The 23463-nt window shown below is 30.2% G+C and overlaps 4 protein-coding genes across 5 annotated transcripts; 3 read left to right on the top strand and 1 right to left on the bottom strand.

Annotated features, from left to right (window-relative positions):
- Positions 1-115: 115 nt before the first annotated feature.
- LOC145749932 (uncharacterized) lies at positions 116-3781 on the top strand. 2 transcript variants are annotated; one of them, XR_014283656.1, is made up of 7 exons: positions 116-230; positions 628-777; positions 841-1147; positions 1219-2367; positions 2539-2706; positions 2766-2974; positions 3458-3781. XR_014283656.1 is itself a non-coding variant. In XM_082565816.1 (6 exons), the coding sequence occupies exons 3-6, from the start codon at positions 980-982 to the stop codon at positions 2895-2897; spliced, it is 1617 nt and encodes a 538-aa protein (XP_082421942.1). In that variant the 5' UTR covers positions 116-230; positions 628-777; positions 841-979; the 3' UTR covers positions 2898-3781. The 2 variants fall into 2 exon arrangements, 1 of the variants encoding a protein (XP_082421942.1); XM_082565816.1 differs by having other exon boundaries at positions 2766-3781.
- Positions 3177-4731, bottom strand: LOC145749933 (protein LZIC-like). The gene is made up of 4 exons (XM_082565817.1): positions 4552-4731; positions 4164-4296; positions 3708-3902; positions 3177-3613 (listed from the first exon to the last, which is right to left on the bottom strand). The coding sequence occupies exons 1-4, from the start codon at positions 4650-4652 to the stop codon at positions 3479-3481; spliced, it is 564 nt and encodes a 187-aa protein (XP_082421943.1). The 5' UTR covers positions 4653-4731; the 3' UTR covers positions 3177-3478.
- Positions 4732-5340: 609 nt separating this feature from the next.
- Positions 5341-9757, top strand: LOC145751640 (limb region 1 protein homolog). Its single transcript, XM_082567828.1, has 10 exons — positions 5341-5478; positions 5563-5687; positions 5889-6034; positions 6529-6746; positions 7089-7286; positions 7533-7742; positions 7928-8016; positions 8182-8591; positions 8776-8937; positions 9112-9757. Exons 1-10 carry the CDS (start codon positions 5404-5406, stop codon positions 9369-9371), a joined length of 1893 nt encoding a protein of 630 aa, XP_082423954.1. The 5' UTR covers positions 5341-5403; the 3' UTR covers positions 9372-9757.
- Positions 9758-11291: 1534 nt separating this feature from the next.
- On the top strand, positions 11292-23380 carry LOC145750477 (DNA-directed RNA polymerase II subunit RPB1-like). The gene is made up of 30 exons (XM_082566519.1): positions 11292-11723; positions 12164-12279; positions 12473-12626; positions 12743-12906; positions 13086-13230; positions 13335-13478; positions 13731-13892; positions 13985-14134; positions 14246-14449; positions 14619-14731; positions 14987-15209; positions 15448-15657; positions 15943-16080; positions 16366-16491; positions 16677-16759; positions 16933-17053; positions 17177-17263; positions 17427-17562; positions 17744-17925; positions 18067-18240; positions 18616-18824; positions 18947-19049; positions 19165-19389; positions 19515-19716; positions 19843-19966; positions 20123-20252; positions 20432-20614; positions 20685-20906; positions 21039-21198; positions 21302-23380. Exons 1-30 carry the CDS (start codon positions 11643-11645, stop codon positions 22834-22836), a joined length of 6006 nt encoding a protein of 2001 aa, XP_082422645.1. The 5' UTR covers positions 11292-11642; the 3' UTR covers positions 22837-23380.
- Positions 23381-23463: the final 83 nt, after the last annotated feature.

Below are 23463 nucleotides of genomic sequence, written 5' to 3'. Positions count from 1 at the left end.
ATTAAATTATTAATTTGTTAACAAATTATATATAGTATTAAAACTTATTTATTAAAATAAGATTTGTATTCATTAGTTACTAAATTGGGAGATTCCCTAATCTAATTTTCTGTCGTAGCGTTATAGAAACGGAAAATAGCTTACAATTTAATAAGTTTATATACTACCTAGATAAATGTCTCTACAAAGTATTCAAACTCAGCATGAACTCCACTGGAATGTTATAAAAAGTATTTTATTGTTGTTTGTTTTATTGGCTAATATTTTTTTGTTTTAAATGTAAATGTGATAACAGAAATTTCACAGCTTTTTCTATAGTTACGTTTAACACCCAGCTTATCCTTAAACTAACTTTGTTATACAGCTGTGACACTTTAGTTAATGAAAAATTAAAAAACTTCTTTAAATGTTAAAATAACTCTAAAGCAAAAGGCATTTAAGCATTGTAAAAATGGTTATGTTAAATGCTATTAAATGTTATTTTTTATATAGTTTTTAAAAGAACTGAGACTATATAAATTGTATTGTGTTTATGACTAATACATTATTAAAATATTAAAATTATGGTAAAAACAATAAAATATTTCAAATGCATTTGTTAAATAACATCATTCAATTTTGAATTAGATTTACATTGGAATGAAGATGATTTGCAAGATAAAATTAATATATGCTTTAATTGCATTGCGTCACAATTCTTTACTGAGAAAAACAATACCCTGGACAGCAAGAATTTACATTGGTTTAATAAAAATGTGATTTGGTGCTGTAATAAAAGTAAGATTTTTTTGTTATTAAGATTTTTCCTTTTTTTAAGTAATAACACTACATTTTGTTTAGTAATGAAAGGGGATAAAGATAATCTCTTTAAAGATTGTTCAAATAAATGTGAAGATCTATTGAATGGATTTACAGAATTACAAGAAACGTTTGTTAAAAAGGATCAAATTTTTGGTAAGGCTGTTATTTTTTCCAAGTAATGCAATACTACCTAATTTTGATAAATATTTCTATTATAGAAAAAATAAAAAAGAACCTATTTCGTGTTGGAAGTGCTATTATTTTAATTTGGGTATCCAATGATGTTAAAAGAAGCACTATAATACAGTTAACTACACATTTATTAGAATTTTATGGCGCCAAGGATGTAAGTATATATATCAAGTTGTTATTTAAATATATTATTTTTACTTGTCTTTTAACATCTTCACTTCTTAGACTTTATTGGACTTTAAACTAATACTGGAATACAACATTTCCATTTTCAAATCTGATGACAATATTTTAGATATAGCAACAAACAGTCAACATATTCCAAACTTTCCATATTTAAAGCCATGGTTTTGTTTTATGAAAGATGATTATAATGGTGCAATAAGAAGTGCATTGGATATCATTAAAAATAAAAAGCAAAACACATCACAAGTAGCTTTGCTGTATAATATTGTAGCCTGCTCAACATGTTTGCTGAAAAGACCTTTGTCAGCAATTACATATATAAGAAAGAGTTTAAAATGTGATACCTCAGAGGCTTTTAAATTTCCATTTTTATTTAACTTGTTTGAAATATTTAAATTCTGTAACAAGACAGAGGAAAGTTACAAGATCATTAAACTATTAACAAATAGTTTAATAAATAAGGACTCAATAGATGGACATAGCAATTTTACACATGCTGTAATGTTGAATATAAATGGTACATCAAAAGAACAATCGTTAAGTGTTAAACTTTTGGAAAATTGCCCTGATAAACTTATCCGAACAGTTGTATATGTATGTGCAAACCATTGCTCCAAAATTGAATATTTCAAAGAATCTATTGCTTGGTATATGCAAGCCATTGAACTTATAAAAACAAACTGTTCAGTTCAAGGTGAAACAAGTTGTAATTATTCAATTCCTGTTAAATTACCAAACATGCTGCAAATATATGCCGAGTTGTTGTATGCTTACACACATAGCTACTCTATTCAAAAAGTGATATTATTTGAGATTAATGAATTGGAATACTGTGCAAAATGTTTTCAAAAACACCAGTCCAACATGGAAGCAAAAAATCAAATGGATATTAGCAGTTCTGATGTTAAACTTTTTATTGCCTCTGCCAAGCAACTATATCACTGTATATGCGTAATGATGTTTAAAGCAAATGCTTTTTTTGAAGAGAATTCTATTGAAAATGCGAACAATATCACTTTAAAATGCATTGATTCGTTAGAATCTTTAAAGCCATTTCATGATTCTGTTGGAGATGATTTACCGTTTTTAAAGAAGGAATATCAAACCTGTTTAAGTTATCTTAGTACATTAAAGGGAAAGCTTCTCTATAACAATGCATTTTATTTAGTTCTTGACTTAAAATATGATGTAAGTAAAACTTAAGTCTAAAACATAAACTAGTTGGTCTAAAATCCTTGTTTGTTAATTTAGACCATTAACATACATTGCGTATTTTGCTTAAAACTTTTTAATAATTTGAATTATTGCTTAATTTTTTGAGGCTGTATTCGCCTGAAAGTTTGATTTTGTTTTTTTTAGAAAGGGGTAGTTTTACAATCTATTCAAGCACAATTATCTTTTGCTCCAAAATCTCTGGAACTAAGATGGAATGTTGTAACCTTGTTGTGGAAAATTGGTGAAAGACAAGAGAGCATAAAGATTTGGTGCAAAACCAGAAACATTAACTACAGAATGAGCCAAGAACTTGTAAGAAATATTTATGCTAACCGTAAATAAAAGCTTAAATTATAAATAATCCTTTACAGATGCAAAACTACATGCAGCAGAATATTATTAAAAGCAATGATAAAAAGATAACTTCTGAAGAAAAACAACTATTGAAAAAGGATCAAAGTATATTAAAGGAGCTAATTACTTTGTTATCAAAATCAAAATAAAAGCTACAAATCTTGATAGTTAAACTAATATAAAAACAAATTTAGGTGGCCTATAGTAAGAGTTGTAACATAACAAGGTAATTTTAATATATAACCAGCCTGTAAAAACTACTATTTAAGTTACAAAATACAAGAATATTTACAAACCTAGTTATTTTTTGTATGTAAATCATGGCGTACCAAAGAATGATGACATTTTAAGTTTTTATTATCTTTTGCATTAGAACTTTATAAAAAAAGAATAAACCTCCGATCTATACAAATATAACAGAGTGAACAAATACACTTTAAAATTTTTAATAAATATGCTTAAAACAATTGCTCAATTAATAAAACACAGATTTAAAATAAAATGCAGCCAAACTTAATTAAAAACTAATAGTAAAAATAACTCTTAAAGTAAAACAACAATTGTAAAATATTAATAAAAGTAAAAATAACAACTTTTTTTATCGACAACTGACTAAATGGTCTACACAACATTAATATATTGTGTAGGTAGACTATTAAATGTAATATGCATACTAATATTAAATTAATGTTATTTATTGATATTACAGGTACCCATTAATATTTCTCTTTTAATGTTGAATATTTTTTATCTGTCGACTAGCAACTGCTAAAACGTTTTTATTTTCTGCTTCTTCAACTGTTTGAAAGTTTTTTAATGAAGAACCACTATGCTGGGTAAGAAACAATTTTTCATCAGAAGAAATCTGCAAAATATATGAAAAAGTTACTATAATCTCATACTTACACATTTCCTTTTTAAAAAATAAATTTTTTTTAATATTTGGAATTACTACTTACATTGTCTTGAAGCTTTGACAAGGCAGTTAAGATTTCCACCTTTTGATGAATATAAGGTTCTTTCTCCAACTTTCCAATTTTAAAATCCCGTTCCACAGCATTTAACCTGATACGTAATTGTCCTGGTTCTTTCTTAGCAAAAAGTCGGATTACTTCAGGTGTTTTAAAGGCATTAGATATAGCAACTTGTATAGCCTAAAAGAAACATCAACAAACCAATCACTGAACGGTATAATAAAATGATAACATGATTTTTAGGGCAATATCCTCAGTAAATATGACAATACAAGGTTGATAAACCCCCAAAAAACAGGTAGGCCTATGTGTAAAGTTTGTGGCTAAAACTTATACTTTTAATATAATTTTTAAATGTTAAAAATAGTATAAATCTACTATAAAAGAAATCTAAATACAATATATATAAAATAATAAACAGTGAACAATATTTTAATTAACCAGTTGCATGCCGTTTATTTCATCCACTAAAGATACATCCCCTTTCTTCATTTTTAAAAGAGACTCCTCCACTTCTTTAAGTTGCTCAATCGTTTCATTTTTTAATTCTTCATACTCATCTTCTAAATCATCCCTTTAATTTAAATTTTTTTATGGAGTTGAAAAAAAGGCCTACACAATATATTAATAAATCAAATGTCTAGCTGTCTTAACCATAACTTATATAGTTGTTATATATACTATTTATACCTTGTATTGAAATACTGTTTACACTTTTATCACAAACGTTGTTGCAAGAGATCTTTAAAATTGGTTTGAATAAAACAATGTATTTAAAAAATTATGTTAACTAATCAACAAACTATTATATTGAAATTCGTAACCTTACTTAGATTCTTCCAAATCAGCAAGTTGATGAACTAACCGATCAATTTGACTTTGTAAATTTTTCTGTAATACCTTTGATTCTAAATTTCCCCTAGATGCCATTTTTTATTTTAACAAGTTTTTACTACACATTTAAAAATTTTAATAAAACAAAAAATTAGTAGACGAGGAATAAAACTAATAGAAACTTCGGTCTAGGAGAGAATGTAAAAATAAAGTCCGAGAGAATGATAAAAAAAAGGAGGCGTCTCCAATTTCATAAACACAAGATAAAAAAAATAGTTTCGCTTTGGTGGTTAAGCGTTTCATAATAATATTTAGTGGATCTTTGTTTTTAAAAATAAATTAAAAAAGGTTAAAAAGCGTATAATTAGATTATAAATTGTACTTAATTGCAGTTATTGTTATAAATATAATATGATAGGATAGTTTAAATAATTTCTATGTAAAAAAAGATTACGCAACACATTGTTAATGTAGCTTGTGGTCATCAGTTAGGCTGTTAAATTATCAATTTACATATTATCTAACAAGCCGTAACACTTACAGCGGCAGAAATCTTGTTTAGTAAATCTGTCTGTCAGCCATGTAATGTGTTAACTTTTACTTGTTAGCAGCTAATTAAAAAAGTACTCGGGAATTAACTTTATGGCTATATGGGTTACTCTTGCTTTGTCAGACTGCATGTTATTTTTAAATTTTTGGTACATGTTAAGAAAAATGCATTTTTTAAACATGCTGCTAAATCTTTAGTCATCAATATTTTTTAATGTTTGTTTATATTGTTTTAGGGGGTAAAGATTAATGTTTAAATAACTGGATTTAATATTTAACATAAAATGTGCATTAAAGAATGTTTGATTGGGCAACTACAGACGTTCTTAACGAACCCAGTATAGAAGAAAAAGAAGAAGAGTTCTACAATGTGGTTTGTAAACAATTTAATTGGTATTCAGATTTATAACAATATTAGATATAATTAAAGATTAATTTATTTTTACCATAATTCTAGGTTCGTGTATACATTATCGCATTTTTGACTTTAATTGTGCTTTACATCGTTTCGTACTTGGTCATTTCAAAATATCATCAAAAAAGAGAAATTTCTGCCGAAGATGAAGATGCAAGAGTTTACCGGTAAATACTTGATTGTAAATGATCAATTTTAGTTATATTAATTACCCTTAAAGTTAAGTCATGCTAAATCCAAACAAAAATTAATAAGTATGTTTAAGCTTATCTTATATGGTGCATAACAGTACGTTTTTATAAATATTTTGAAACAAACTTAACAAAATTTGTTCACAGAATTATAAACACAAGTGTTTGTTATTATAGAATATCATTTCACCTATGTGCTTTCACTCTTGCTGTTTCTTTCGCCTCAGTTCTTTTACTCCCAATGTCAATGCTAGGAAATGAAGTTGTGCATCTCTATCCTGAAAGTTATTGGGTGCAGTGGCTTAATGGTGCACTTGTTCACAGTAAGAAAATTAAATTGATTTTATTAATATTCAAAAATACTGTATATACAGTAAATAATACAGTGCTAATATTTTTGATGTGTTTTGTTTAGTTTATTAAATAGGTTATATGATTAAAGCTTTTGTTTAAACTTTGGTAACCACCTCAAAATAATTTTTGTTTTGTATACAAACACAAAAAATCCATAATATCATTAATCTCTTTAAATTGTGATTAAACCGATTTACTTAATGTCTGTTATACCATCAGGAATATAATATTATAATTATTATGCTTAATCTGAATGTTGTATCCCTATGAGGTTCTAAGCGAAAAAACAATAGCTAGGTAAAAAAAAAAAAATAAACAAAACCACAAGGTCAAAATATGCATGCTTCTAATAATAGTAATTTTAAAATATGGGTTACTAAAATTGGCAATAGTTATTATTCATCAATTATAAATTATAATGTATAAAATTAAAAATTTACACTGGCATATTCAATATTTTTAGCATTTTGGGAATGTACATTTGTGCTAAGCAATGTCTCGTTATTTGGCCTGCTGCCGTTTTCCTATTTTTTCACCGAATCCGAGGGTTTCTCTGGCCAAAAAAGAGGTTTAATGCCAAGAGTTTATGAAACAATTATTGTTCTGTTTTTGGTGGCATTCATAGTGTTTGGCCTTGCTGTTTTAGTTCTAGCTTTTATTGACAATAATGAGTCAGCTCAGGTAATGTAATTTTTTAAACAACAAAATAGTTTAACTGTGTTTTTCATAAGAAGTTTCAAATAATAATATAGTAGGTGCAATTTTTTGACATATTTTTGTTGTCATTGCATCCTTATAAAAGTCATTAGTTATAAACCTACCGCATTAAAAACCAACGGTTATATTTTAGTGTATGTCCAATTTAAAAGCTTTTAAAATAAAAAAATGCCATTTGTAGAGTAAATTGTAATGCACAAATGTTATTTTTGAGTTGCGGCAATATCACGACAATTTGAATGCAGCCGTTTAATCGGGCAATTACTATTAAAAAGCCTATGTTAATAAAATTGTTTTTTTTTTCAGGGCATAATATGGTTGGTTTTAAAATATTGCATTCATTATTTGTACTCCTTTCTCTTGTGTATATGTATTCTCTTCATGATATCTGCTTGTACACCATATGGGTTCAGTATTTTGTTTGATGCAGTTGGCCACTTATTGGTCAAACCGAATATTTTTGAAAATAACGATAATAGAATTATGCTTGAACAGCTGGAAGAGGTATGTTTAATTTTAATTTTTTTAAGTGTTTGTACACCAATGGCATTTAGAGTTTTAGGAATATACATAAAGCAAAAGAGTAACTTGTAAGTATAGCCTATAACAAATATAAATATATAAGCAATGTTGTGATTTTTTAAATTTTAGAATTTTGCTAGGTAATTACTCAACATTTACTGATAAAAAAAAATACAAATTTTATAAAATAATTAATGCATATGCATCATGTTTATATTTCTATACCAGGATGCACTTAAGAGAAAAATCAATTCAAAAGCTTATTTTTACCGCATTGGCTTAGAGGAGCAAAGTAATTTGTATAAACAACTTCATGTTGTGCAAAGGACCAGGAAAGGACTGGAGCGTAGGAAAAATGCCTCTGCGCTAGAAAAAAACTTGGGTTACCCATTAGTTGTCTTAGTTTTAGTTGCAATATCTGTTCTAGCCTTGATATTGGTAAGATTTTTATTTTTTCAGTAATTTTTTTGATGTTTAAATGGCAGCACAATGATTTATTACATCATAAAATCCTACCAAATAATATGTGAATTGCCCAAAACAGCACCATACCATTTTGTAATTTAAATTTTTAAAAAGTTAAAAAACATAATTAAGTTGTTAATATTATATTCTAATAACAGGTGTTTTTCCATATCCTTAAATTAATATTTATTGGTGATCATGAACTGCACCCGAGCACTGTTAGAGAAGGATATATCAAAGACTACAGGTGACCATATTTTATACCTATGACTTTCTTTCCATAGGTTTAAGTAAATTTAAAAAAAAAATTTGGTAACAAAGTTTAATGCGAAAAGTTGGTCGTATTTCAACGGTAGTTAGTTTGCTTTAGACTTTGTCTTAAAACCATTAAATTTTTAATTCATTTCTGTAGAAATTTTAACCCCGAACGTACTTGTGATAAACCAAAACTCAAAGTTCAGCCACCTCCGGAGAAAATTAAAAAACCATCAAAGTGGTGGAGATTATGGTCTTATAGTAGTGAACCAGAAACTATTTTATCGTCGACAGAACTGCCAACCGTTACAACAGAAGCTGTCGTTAAATCTCATTTATATTCGCTTGGTGCTGCTTCGCTATCCCGATTCGGGATAGTTGGAACAATTCTCGAAGTTTTAATTATTTTCTATTTAATGCTGACTTCAGTCGTTGGGTTTTATAACTTGCCGGTTATCAAGTATTTAAGACCGGAGACTGCTAATACTACCATGACGAAGATTATTTTAAATTGTTTATTTCTTCAACTGTTAAGTTCATCTTTGCCTGTTTTATCTCGAGTATTAGGTAAGTAATTGTTTTGTGTAACATTACCTAAATAATTTAGGTAAAAGTTAATTAGTTTTTAAACTGTGTCTAAATTTATAAATATTTTCAACTCAGATATCAGCTAAGGCCATAAACTAATTTATCACTTTTGATTTCCACTTCCTCATGTCAAAAATAAATCAAATAAATATTTTATTTTTAGGTATAACTGATTTTGAACTTCAAGGCAATTTTGGCAAGTTTTATTGGTTGGGAAATGTTTACATTGTGTTTGCATTTAATGTCGTTTACGCTGCCATATCGGCTCTTTCTCTTGTGAACAAACTTACTCATAAGATGAGAACAGAGCTTATAAAAGCATTACGTATGGGTGTTGTATTTTGTCATAATTTAACTATGCTAATTCTTTGCAAGTATGGACTTTTATCACGAAGTAATTCCTATTTTTCTATCGAAGTATAAAGTGTTCTTGTGCTTTTAGATGGATTAAAATTTGTAAATGCTGTTGGTTGTTTGTAATACATGTTTTGTTTTAAAGGATTTAGTCTTTCACATGTAAGAAATTATGCTACAAGCAGAGGAAGAATATCAAGTATTCCTTCAAGTCCTTTTTTAAAAAACTTACCAAAGTCCCATTCGATAACAGATGACACAACTAACAATAACAAATTGCCTGCCGAGAACAGCAAAACTTTAAACATTAATTTACCGAAAACTAGTAAATGTAATTACGAAAATTCAGAAGAAAAGTCTGACACTAATTTAAGAGCACGAAAATTAGAAAGTAATTTTGATTAAATTAATTTTTGTTTTTTTAAATGGTTCTACAAACGTATAAGTGCACATCTATAAATGCTTGGGTTCACACTTTTTTTGAACAGTATTATTATTGTTTAATTTATACCCTTTTTGCTTGGTACTGACTATCTATACTTTTACGGGTAACACTATTTTATGTTTAGTTATTCTGCTAAAGTGATATTTTATGTTTTGTTTTAATCATTTTGTGCCAAGTTTTTTATGCATTCGTTGTTTTTTGTTTAAATTTTGTTTTATACATACCTATAAAATTATAAAAATGTTTTTAAATTTTTTCTTCTATTGTTATTTTTGTTTAAATTTTTTTTTAGCGAATTAGTTTATTTTAGAATATATCAACACGCCAAAATAAATCAAAACATGACGAAAAAGTTAAAAGCTGTAATACTAGAAATCAGTGGTAACTTTTTTGTTATCTTAACCTTAGCAATAAAAAGTGTATCCAAAAAAAGTTGATGTTAAATTCAGCAGTTTAAATATAATAAAACTTTTGTATTTACATTTAAGTAGTCTACATACTGCAATTTTTTATATAAAAATTGAATGGCCAAAACCTTACAAAATTATTCGAGATATAAAAAATACAATTAAGAAAACTTTTCACAGCATCTACAACATGGTCCGAGTTGTTTTTAATCAATCCTTAAAGTAAAATTCCATTATTTTATGTTGATGGATAGCTTGATGTCACTTTTTCTAAAAGTTAAACAAAAAAATTTTTGTTTATATATATATATATATAAAAAGGACCCAATATTAAAAAAAAAATTTTACTGAGAATTTGTTAGCCTACCTTATTTCATTGGTAGTGATTGGCATCTGTACTTTCTTCACATCATTTAATTTTTGTATAAAGACCAGAGGTCCTCCGGTAATTTAGACCATCAACTACAGCATGGCAATTAAACAAACACCAACTTTATTAACATTGGTGTACACAGAAACATATTTAAACTTTTGATTTTGTATCTACATAAAAACAGGAAATTAGTCAGCAAAAGTCGGGGTGTTGTAATTTAAAAAAATATATAGTTAGATAGTTAATACATTATTATAGACACTTTTATTTCTGTTATCACATTTAACACAATTAGAATTTTTTTTAATAAAGTTACGAATATACTAAACATGATAATTAAAATGCTTATAAAATTAAAAATAATATGTTAACATCTAATTAACCAAATACCAACCAGAATAAATTATTTATTATTAAGCTAACTGGTAAACAAAAAATATTTTAAACCTAACTAATACTCAGGCACAATATTAAATTCTACTGCTAAAAATCATAAAAATAACAACTGTAAAAAATTTAAAATTCTTTTCAAAGATGGCGGAATACAATGGCGTCGCTAAATGGATATGTCTGTCCTTTGAAATCAAATATTTACTTCTAAATTACAGTAGGTATTTTAACCGTACACCTACAAAAATTGTATTAAAATAATGCTTATGTTATTCTAAACAATATTGCCATATTTTAATTACATGCCGAGTGTGAAATTTGTTGATATATCTAAACATATTTCGAAAACTTTTGTTTTATTTCATTTAAAAATTGAAATTTTTCTAGCCTAACAGCTAAAAGCCTAACTTATATCTCGCTTCTCTCTCTTTCCTATCCTTCCCAGCCAATTTGTCCGATCACGAGGCCACAAGCGAGAGACACGAATGTTGCGAAAATTCTCTAACATCCACTGCCCGTTTTTCTCTATTCTCTCATATTTGAAAAACGTCAATCAACGCAGATTTTTAACCAATCAGACTGCTTTTACGTCACGAATTTTGTGCCATATTTGGATGGTAGAAACACGCTCGGCCGAAACGCTCCACCTACCGCTAACTCTATAAAAGCCGCTGACTGTGGTTCTTTACTTCAATCGCCTTAGTGGTGTCTGCCAGCAGTGTCTCTTAAAGAAGCAAAACTGCGTTAGTTTACCTCGCGAAATCACAGATTTCGTTAGATTAATCATAAAAAAATAAAAAAAAGTATTTATTATACACTTTGGTGTATTAATCATAAAAAAAATTTAGTTTGCCAGCGTTGCATTTCTTTTGATTTATCAGAAGTTATACGAACTTGACCAAAAGGTTCCTTTTCTCGGCGACTGTCGACAGACGGTGACGTCACTGCTTCCTCGCGTATAAAAAGCGAACCGCGCGAAAAAGGACGCAGTTTAAAGAGAAGCTACAGAAAGGCGTCTGATTATCAGAACACGTGTGTTGTGGTGTACATAACTACTCAACATGGCTCAATTAACCGAATCCAATGTTGATTTGCGGCAAGTTAGGAGAGTACAATTTGGCATACTCAGTCCTGACGAAATTGTACGTTTTTTTATACATTTATAAATTATATATTTACAAATGGTCGATTTATTACTTGAATATTTAAATGCAAATTATCCAATTTTTTTAATTTCGAAAACTTCTAAAGAAAAATAAAAGTTTACAATGTTATAATGTAATATATTTAAAGTTTATAGTATTTTTTACGTGATATAGCAGTTTGTTTTTTAATAATAAGTTACCTACTTTCATGTAATATTAATTTTTTTATTATCTTTGATAAATTACACAAAACAATTTTAAACTATTATTTTCGTATATATTGTATAAGTTTTATTTTTTTTGTTAAGATTTCAATTACATAAATTAAGTTACAAAATTTGTTACTCTTTTTTTGCCTTTTGTATAAAAAGTTACATCGCAAGTACAACAAATACTTTTACAAAATTGTTTTGAAATTAAAATTTTTATTTTTGTAGAGACGAATGTCAGTAACTGAGGGTGGTGTCCAATATCCAGAAGTGTCCGAAGGTGGACGTCCAAAATTACTCGGTTTAATGGACCCTAGACAAGGAGTTGTGGATCGAATGTCAAGGCAAGTCATAATTCAATTAAAAAATTAACTTATATTAGAAATTTTATCTAATTTATGTTTGTAAGCGAAATTAAAAAAAAAAATGGTTACTGTTGTTTAAACTTGTAATATTTTTTCTGTTCTTCAAAAAAAAAAGTATTAAATGCTCTGTTTTTTTAAATAATACTTTGTTTAATTTAAAACTGTAATTTAGGTGCCAAACATGTGCAGGTAACATGACCGACTGTCCTGGTCATTTTGGCCACATCGAACTCGCAAAACCTGTTTTTCATACCGGATTTCTAACCAAAACTATCAAAGTGATGCGCTGTGTCTGCTTTTTTTGCTCTAAATTGTTGGTAGAAAAGGTACACAATGTGTATTAGGCATAATTAATAAATTATTATATATATAGGCTTTATATATAATAAAAAAAATAAAAAAAATTACATGTCAGATTCAAAAATATAAATTTTAAATTAAGACAAATCCAAAAATACGTCAAATCATGGCAAAATCCAAGGGTCAACCACGAAAAAGACTTGCTCACGTTTATGATTTGTGCAAGGGAAAAAACATCTGTGAGGGTGGCGAAAAAATGGACAACACTTTTGATGTTCAAGAAAGAGAAGAAGATGAACCAAGAAAGTAAGATATTTTGTTTACTTTTATTTAAATAATATTTAAATATAAAAATGAAAAAAAGATAATCCAATTTTCGTGCAAAATGCAAAAACTTGCGTCACATTTTTTTACGGCAACATTTATTATGTTTAAATTTTTTCTGTGACATTATTTTGTGTTCATTTTTTATTTTTTTAATTAAGGGAGGGACATGGTGGATGTGGAAGATATCAACCGAAAATAAAGAGAATGGGGATGGAGCTTGTTGCTGAATGGAAACATGTAAATGAGGATTCCCAGGAGAAAAAGATGGCAATTTCAGCCGAGCGGGTTCATGAAATTTTTAAGGTAAAAATGTAAAAATAAAACAAAAAATTATTATTTTAAATTGTTGCTATGTACAACACTAGTTGATTTTCTATTTGATTATAATTTTTATGTTATTATTTTAGAGGATCTCAGATGAAGAATCTGAAATCCTGGGAATGGATCCAAGATTTGCTCGACCTGAATGGATGATAAACACGGTGTTACCAGTTCCTCCCCTCTGCGTTCGTCCTTCAGTTGTTATGGGTGGTGGTAGTGCAAGAAGTCAGGTTAGAAATCATTTTTAAACCATTTAAAACAATTCACGCTGTCATGTGATGAGATAACATCATACATACATTTTTTTGGCAATTTATATGTAGTAAAGTTTAGTGGATTTGTATGTCCATTGTATAGGCCAATAAAATAAATAAAACTAAGATTTGTGGTGTACAAGTTGTTACCATATTTTAACAAATAAATTGCAGAAAGACTTAATTCTAAAGCATGTTTGTGTTCATACATTTCAATTTTTTATTTAGGACGATTTAACTCACAAACTAGCAGATATTATTAAAGCGAATCAGCAACTAAGACGAAATGAACAAAATGGAACTGCTGCTCATATCATTGTAGAAGATGTTAAATTATTGCAATATCATGTTGCTACTCTATCTGATAATGACATGCCTGGTGTACCAAAGGTTAATCAAAAATTTAATTTATTTTGGTTTTTAACCTACTTCAGTAATACATAATTTTACAAATTTTTAAATCCTTTCAAAATTTTTTCAAGGCCTTACAAAAATCGGGAAGGCCTTTAAAGTCGATCAAGCAAAGATTAAAAGCTAAAGAAGGTCGAATTCGTGGTAACCTTATGGGAAAGCGAGTCGACTTTTCAGCCCGAACAGTCATTACACCTGACCCAAACTTAAAAATTGACGAGGTATATTTTAAACATTATTTTTTATTAGCAGTTTTTCTAAACTTACGTAAAAATGTATATTTTTAAAATACATTAATTTAGTGATAAACTCAATGATATTATTTGACCTAGGTTGGGGTACCACGCTCTATTGCCTGTAATTTAACCTACCCCGAAATTGTTACACCGTTTAACATCGACCGGATGCAAGAATTGGTAAGAAGAGGTAACAACCAGTATCCTGGTGCAAAATATATTATAAGAGACAGTGGCGATCGAATCGATCTCCGATATCATCCCAAACCATCTGATCTACATCTCCAAGTTGGATATAAGGTATATATCTACCTATTTTAAATAATTTTTTTTTTTTTGAATAAGCGATTATATTTGGCGTTCGTAGAGTAATTTAATAAAAATAGATAATAAGGTTCTGTTAATAATAAAATAAACACAAAAATACCCTTGGTATTTTCTAGAAATTTAAATTAAAAATATTTTAAAGGTTGAGCGGCATATTAAAGATGGTGATGTAATTGTGTTTAACCGTCAGCCTACCTTGCATAAAATGTCAATGATGGGACACAAAGTTCGAGTTTTACCTTGGTCTACTTTCAGGTACTATTTTTATTAAAATTCGAATTGAGTAACATTTCAAAAACTGAAAATTTTTTACTGAATTTTATATATTTATGGCTTTTCTGTTGAATTACCCAGTATTTTAACATTATGTACTATTAAAGAATGATTTTGTAATGCCTAAATTAGTTAGTGTTATTGTCAGTCTATTAAAAGGTAGAGTTATTGTCAGTCTTTTAAAAGGGAAAACTGTTTTTATCCTTCAAAAAATGACCATAAAAATTTTTAAAACAGAATGAACTTATCTGTTACAACTCCATACAATGCTGACTTTGATGGGGATGAAATGAACATGCACGTCCCTCAAACCATGGAGACAAGGGCAGAGATCCTTCAACTAGCCATGGTCAACAGAATGATCATCACCCCACAGAGCAACCGACCTGTTATGGGTATTGTACAAGATACACTGACAGCTGTCAGGAAAATGACAAAACGGGATTCTTTTATTGAAAAGGTTTGTCATCAATTTTTCAAAAAAAAAAAGCAAGGTTTAATTTTATATGGGATTGTTATAGCAAAAGCATAGTATATAAGAATGTGATCCAATTTCTAATGTTGTGAGTTACAGAATTCAAATTTTTTTTAAAAGCCAATTTTATTACTTGAAATTAAGAACATTTTAAAGATAGAGTTTTTTAGAAATGGCAATAGTTTAAGATATTTCTTGTCATTCTTAACCTGTCTACTTGTAGGAGAATTTCATGAATCTTCTAATGTACTTAAACGACTGGGATGGCTACATTCCTCAACCTGCTATTTTAAAACCTAAACCACTGTGGACAGGGAAGCAAATATTCTCTCTCATTATTCCTCCTGGAATTAATTGTATTCGAAATCATAGTACTCATCCGGATAACGAGGATGCGGGGTTATACAAATATATTTCACCTGGAGACACTAGGGTGAGTTAAACGTGATCATTAAATTTTTTCTTACAAAAATTTTTTGAAAGTCTACAACAAAATATTTTAACGAACTGATTAACAGCTTTTTTTATTTATATTGTGTATATTTTATTTACTTTTTACTGTGTGATATTAATAATTTCATATTAAGATGTAATAATAATTTAAAAGTTTTTTTTTTAAATTTGTCATATTTAAATTACTAGTTTACCTTTAATCTAAATTTTTAACCCAAATTTGCAGTTATCCCTTTTAGTATAAAACTAGTTTGTTTTTTATTAGGTTTTGGTGGAAAGTGGAGTTTTGTTGAGTGGAATTATTTGCAAGAAGTCACTCGGAACCTCGGCAGGGTCACTCTGTCACGTTGTTGCTCTTGAAAAATCAGTGGAAGTCAGTCGAGAATTTTACAGTAATATTCAGGTAACTTGCACAACAGTTATATAACTTTATATTTTTTATAAATTCTGGTAAAAAAAAAAAGCCTGGTAAAAAAAATAAGATTTTTAGATATTATCTGCAGCTAACTTATTAAGCCGTTTAAAAATAGGATTTTTGTTTTTTGTTATAGCAAAAAAATAGAAGTAACATATAATCTTGTTTTATAAATTTTATACTAACATTGGTTTGATCAATGTCACAACTGTATTTAGTGTGGATGTTCCTTATTATAAAAACACAGTATTTTATATTTCTGTATTTTTTTAGACTGTTGTAAATCATTGGTTGATGGTGGAAGGACATTCTATCGGAATTGGTGACACAATCGCTGATGCTCAAACTTACCAAGATATTCAAAATCAAATCAGAAAAGCAAAGCAAGAAGTCATAGAAGTACAGTCAAAAAAATATATAAACTAGTTATTTTTTTTAAGTTTAATTTAACCTTGTCTATTAACCTTGTATGTTCTTTTGCATATAATGAAACATTTTTAAACACAGACAAAGATTTTTGTCCCTAATTTGGTTTAAAAAATGTTTTTTTTTATTTTAACCATTTTTTTTTGTGTTACCATCAGGTAATTGAGAAAGCTCACAAAGAAGATTTGCAGCCAACGCCTGGTAATACTTTACGTCAAACTTTTGAAAATCAAGTGAACAGGTAAATTTTTTAAGATTTATTTTTAATGCTTACCAGCATTACCCTCTTATACTGTAACCTAAATATGAGTAAACTGCTTTTTATTCTATTTGAAACCGTATTGTACAACGCAAATCTTTGAAAAATTTTAAATGAAATATAATTTAAAAATCTAATTGTATAATTTTTTTTAGAATATTGAATGATGCTCGTGACAAAACAGGATCTTCTGCACAAAAAAGTTTGTCTGATTTTAACAATTTTAAAGCCATGGTGGTTGCAGGTTCTAAGGGTTCAAAAATTAATATTTCTCAGGTAGCAAAACGGTTTTAAAATGTAACCAAACTGTTCTTAAAAATCAAAATTTTTATTTTTATTTAAATCTTTTTTTGATCAACTTGGGCTCTCAAAGTGTATACTTAAGTTTATTTTAAATAGGTTATTGCTGTTGTGGGGCAACAGAATGTTGAAGGAAAACGAATTCCTTTTGGTTTTCGACACAGAACCCTTCCTCATTTTATCAAAGTAAGCTTTTTATTCAATTTGGAAACTTTTAAAAAATGCACCAAAGAAACGCCTAAGAATTTAACTAAAATCAGTTAAATAGTCAATTGTTTAAGTTTCTCGGTTCAACAGAAAATTAATTATCCCCTTTTTAACTAATAATTAACATGTTTTAATATGACAGGATGATTATGGCCCCGAAGCTAGAGGTTTTGTAGAGAACTCGTATCTAGCTGGTCTAACTCCGACTGAGTTTTACTTCCACGCTATGGGAGGAAGGGAGGGATTGATTGACACAGCTGTAAAAACTGCTGAAACAGGTAATTATAAACTAATTTTTTTTTCTAGTAGCAAACGGTGAATGTAATATACAAATTTATTTGAATAAGATTAAAAATTGTCTAAATTTTGGAAACAATTTTAATTTGACCCTATGTTATTTATGTATTTGCTGATGTAATTCTTAAGTCAAAAAACCTTTTAATAAAAAAATTCTTTTAGGTTACATTCAGCGACGATTAGTAAAAGCTATGGAAGCAGTGATGGTAAGATATGATGGCACAGTTCGACAGTGCAATGATTACATGATTCAACTTTGTTATGGTGAAGATGGCCTGGCTGGTGAGAAAGTCGAGTTTCAAGCCTTAGCAACTCTTAAACCAAGCAACAAAGCATTTGATGATGTAAGTAAACTTATTTTTTCATGATTTTAAACATAAACAGTTTTGTTAAAATACCTAAAGTTATGTGCTGCTTTTGTATAATTGAAAATTTTTAAAAACTTTGGTAAAATTAAATCATTTTATCTAAAATTTTTGTTTTAGAAATTTCGTTTCGACCACACTAAAGAAAAATACATGCGGCGTTGTTTGTCGGAGAATGTTGTGCGACAAATACAAACAGATGTCAGCATTCAACAAGAACTAGAAGCAGAGTTTAATCAACTGCAACAAGATCGAGAAAATATCAGAACCTTGTTTCCAAATGGAGACAGTAAAGTGAGTTTTTCTTAATTTTGTTACGCGGTAATATAACCGACAACACAGTGTAGTGGTCAGAACACTTGTCTTTACTACATGAAGTCCAGGATTTGATCCCTACTGCTCTCATGCTGTAGTGTCCTTGAGTAAGGTGCTATAAACGATATAAACTCTTGCTAGAGCGAACTCTTAATCAGCAGATTTTAATTAGCGACAATTATAATCTATAAAATCTTGAACTACCAACGTCAATTTAAGACTGGGTCGAGGAGGCTGATATTAATCTATGTATAGGCCATGTAATTGACCTTTCCACATCAAGGATAACTAAATGTAAAAAAATATATATATAAATTTAACTTGAATGTGTAAAAGTATTTTTTCTTTTTCAAGGTTGTCCTACCTGTTAACTTGAGTCGGTTAATTTGGAATGCACAAAAAATCTTCCACGTTGATCTTCGCAGCCCCTCCAATCTCAATCCAGTTCATGTTATTGAAGGTGTTCGAGATTTGAGCAAGAAGTTGGTGATTGTTTGTGGGGAAGATAGACTCAGTAAAGAAGCACAAGCCAATGCCACACTGTTGTTTAATGTTCATGTTAGGTAAAACATTTAATATTTGACATTTTTTAAAGGAAAAAATTTTAATTTAATAATCAATTCTTTTTAAAGTGCTTTAAAAAAACAACACATTACATTTATTATTAATTATCAATTTTCTACAGATCAACTTTGTGCTCTCGAAGAGTAGCAGATGAGTTCCGATTATCCATGGAAGCTTTTGAATGGATTTTAGGTGAAATTGAAACCAAGTTCCAGCAAGCTCAGGTAAGAGATTTGATATTGTTGCTAATGTTACAACAAATTTAAAGAACTGGGCTGCCACTAAACCCCTATACAATTTAGCCAAATAACATATTTTAAAAATTTTGTTATTTTCAAGGTCCACCCTGGTGAAATGGTTGGTGCTTTGGCTGCCCAATCTCTTGGAGAGCCTGCCACTCAGATGACCTTAAATACCTTCCATTATGCTGGTGTGTCAGCAAAGAATGTCACCCTTGGTGTACCACGTTTAAAGGAATTGATCAATGTTTCAAAAAAGCCGAAAACTCCATCTTTAACTATTTATTTGCTTGGGTTGCCAACGAGAGATGCTCAACGTTGTAAGGTAAATAAGTTCAATTTTTTTTGCTTTTTTGAAAATATAAAGTTTAATACACTGTTAAAACAGTCCACTTTAAATATTTTTTGTAATGAATAAAATGTCTGTATTGTCAACTTTCTCTTGCTTAGGATGTTTTGTGCCGTCTTGAGCATGCAACGTTAAGAAAAGTCACCGCAAACACTGCCATCTATTATGACCCTGACCCAATGAATACGGTTATAAGGGAAGACCAGGAATTTGTTGATGTTTATTATGAAATGCCAGATTTTGATGTAACAAGGATTTCATCGTGGTTGCTAAGAATAGAACTTGATAGAAAAAGAATGACTGGTAAGCTTAGCTAATTTTTTTTTCTTAAATGAATTCTGTTTGTTTTTTTTTGTTTTTTTTTTTAAAAAAAATTTTTTTTTTTTTTTTACTAAATTCTGTTAAACTAATTCTTTGTTTTTGTTTCAGATAAGAAACTTAGTATGGAACAGATTGCTGAAAAAATTAGTGCTGGTTTTGGAGATGATTTAAATTGCATTTTTAATGATGATAACGCTGAAAAACTTGTGCTACGAATTCGAATCATGAACAGGTAATGGAATTGCCCAAAATAATAAATTTTTGGGTCATTTTGTGCTACGTATTGTTATATAGAGTCAATATTTAATTTAATATAAGATATTCAACTATTCACTGTTTTCAATTTTATAGTTTTTTTTTAATCAAAAATACTTAAAAATTTTAAAAGCGAGGAGCAAAAACTGGAAGAGGAAGCAGAAGCGCAAACCGAGAAAATGGAAGATGACGTTTTCCTCCGTTACATTGAAGCGAATATGTTGACTGATATGACCCTGCAGGGTATTCCACAAATCGCAAAAGTAAGATTTACATTTAGTAATGTTTTAAACGTTAAAATATTTAATAAATTCTCCTTTATCAAATAAATGGAAAAAATCATAGTGTTTTGCCAAAGAAATTTTGTTGTGCGAATAGTAATGAATATTTATAGTTTAGTTGTTATGTAATGTTTAATGAATAATATTTTAAATTAACGTAGGTTTATATGCATCTTCCTAAAGAAGAAAACAAAAAAAGAATTGTAATAACAAAGGACGGTCAGTTTAATGCAGTTCAAGATTGGATTCTTGAGACAGACGGAACCGCTCTAATGAGAATATTGGCAGAAAGAGATATTGATCCAGTTCGTACAACCTCCAACGACATTTGTGAAATATTTGCTGTAAGTAAAACACATTACACATGTTAAATTAATTTATGATTTTTTTTAAAATTATTTATTTTTACATCAGGTACTTGGAATTGAAGCTGTGCGTAAAGCTATTGAACGTGAGATAAACCATGTTATTTCTTTTGATGGATCCTATGTAAATTATCGACATTTGGCTCTCTTGTGTGAAGTTATGACATCTAAAGGTCATTTAATGGCCATCACAAGACATGGAATTAATCGTCAGGAAACTGGAGCCCTAATGAGATGCTCATTTGAAGAAACTGTTGACATTCTTATGGAGGTAAACGTTATATAAAACAATTATAAATGTGACTTCTGCAAAATTTAAAAACCATTTCACCTTCTAACTATAATGCACATATATATAATACTGTTAAAAGATTATTTTTATTAATGTAATCTTACTATTTAGGCTGCCTCATCAGCGGAGATTGATCATATGGCTGGTGTATCGGAAAATATTATGCTCGGACAAATGATGCCAGGTGGTACTGGTTGCTTTGGTTTATTACTTGATGCAGAGAAGTGTAAATATGCTATGGAGATACCATCAAATATTGGTGGTGGAGAAGGTTAGTTAATCAATAGAATTAATATTTAAAAATGTGCGCCATATATACACTTAAATTAGTTAGTTATATTTGACTTTTGAATAAATGTTCTGTGTGTTTGCAGGTACTGGAATGTTCTATGGATCGATGGCATCACCAAGCTCAATGTCACCAACAATGACACCTTGGAGTGGTGGTGCAACACCGGGATTTGCTGGTGCTTTTACACCTGGAGGGTTCGGTTCCGGAATGACTCCGAGTGCTGCTGCCTTTTCACCAGCACCCACGGATGGGGCTGGGTTTTCTCCTGGTTACAGTCCTGCATGGAGTCCAGCACAATCACCCGGTCCTGCAAGCCCCTCTTCCCCCTACATTCCTTCCCCAAAACATTCCGCCATGTCTCCAAGTTACTCTCCAGTGTCACCTGCATATGAGCCTGGCACGCCTGGAACCCCACAAAGTCCAAAATACAGTCCTGGCACTGGCTATACACCGACAAGTCCGAACTATTCACCAACATCACCACACTATTCACCCACAAGTCCAAGTTACAGCCCCACATCACCATCCTACTCACCCACATCTCCAAGCTATAGTCCGACAAGTCCTTCATACTCGCCCACCAGCCCTTCTTATTCACCAACAAGTCCGAGCTATAGTCCTACATCTCCGAGTTACTCCCCAACATCGCCTAGTTATAGCCCGACTTCACCCAGTTATAGTCCAACTTCTCCTAGTTACTCCCCGACTAGTCCCAGTTATTCCCCGACTTCACCTTCGTATTCTCCAACAAGTCCTTCTTATTCTCCGACATCCCCCAGTTATAGCCCCACCTCACCTTCCTATTCACCCACCAGCCCATCCTACTCACCCACTAGTCCAAGTTATAGCCCCACAAGCCCTTCATATTCTCCGACAAGTCCCTCGTATTCACCAGCCAGTCCTAGCTATTCACCAACATCACCAAGTTACAGTCCAGCTTCACCAAGCTACTCCCCATCCAGTCCAAAATATTCACCAACAAGTCCATCATATAGTCCTTCATCACCAGATTATTCAACCAGTTCTAAGTATGCACCATCTTCACCATCTTACTCGCCAGCATCACCTTCGTACAGTCCTTCTTCGCCGAGTTATTCACCAGCAAGTCCAAAGTACTCACCTTCTAGTCCTCAATACACACCGTCCAGTCCAAAATATTCTCCATCAAGTCCGTCTTATTCACCCGCGAGTCCCTCATACTCACCTACTTCTCCAAGTTATTCACCTTCTAGTCCCAAGAGCATGGGCACAAGTCCTGCATACAGTTCACAAGCTGGTTACTCTCCAAGCAGTCCAGACTATTCTCCTAGTAGTCCATCCTACTCGCCAGCCAGTCCATCGTATTCCCCAGCGAGCCCTTCATATTCACCTGCTAGCCCACAGTATTCTCCAACAAGCCCAAGCTATACACCTGGAGGTGATATGTCTCCGACTTCACCTGGAGGAGCTAGTCCTGCAAGTCCAGGATACAGTCCTTCTAGCCCCGGTTATAGCCCCTCAAGTCCAGGATACAGTCCATCAAGTCCTGGCTATAGTCCGACATCACCTGGTTATACACCAAGTACTCCTGGCGGTGGTGCTCAATATGTACAGCATGAAGACAGTGACGAGGATTGAGATTAAACTTAATTTGTGTATTTTGCTTGTAAAATGCTATTAATTACTGTTCTCTCGGTTTAAAAATTGTATTTTAAAAAAAGTTCGTTTCTGAGATCATAAGTGTTCTGCTTTTTAAAATAGTGCCCATTGGTTTATAAAGTTTATAATCCTTTCAACAAAACTCCGATAGTGTTTAATACCTAACATGAGATGTACGTAATTAAAGTAGTACAGGATATAAATATATTTAAACATTGTATTGTATAACCTTAGCTCATTGCCGAAATAGTTTATCTGACGTGGCGAATTTGCTAGGAGTAATGCCTGTGTAAAACACCTACAGGTCGGCAAAAAGTATGGATAAATTCGAATGATTAAAATGGTTTTAACGTGAAGATATATTTACATCAAACCTTGCTTATAGTATTTTACTTGCAGTGAAAACTAAAGTTACGATGATTAAAATAACCAAATATTTCCTACATTTTTCTTTTCGCCATTTTCTTCTCGATCATTTTTATATACCTTAAAATGCGCTGTCACGTTGAAAACTTGTTCTATTAATTTCTCATTTCACGTTTTGATCAACCAGTTAAAGTTTATTTCGCCATACCAAAATTAAAATATGTTAAAAACAAATGCTGT

Source organism: Corella eumyota, chromosome 4, assembly GCF_963082875.1.
Source record: "Corella eumyota chromosome 4, kaCorEumy4.1, whole genome shotgun sequence".
Lineage (NCBI taxonomy): Eukaryota > Metazoa > Chordata > Ascidiacea > Phlebobranchia > Corellidae > Corella > Corella eumyota.
Note: the sequence above shows the minus strand (reverse complement) of the source record. Positions and strands in the feature narration are given on the sequence as shown.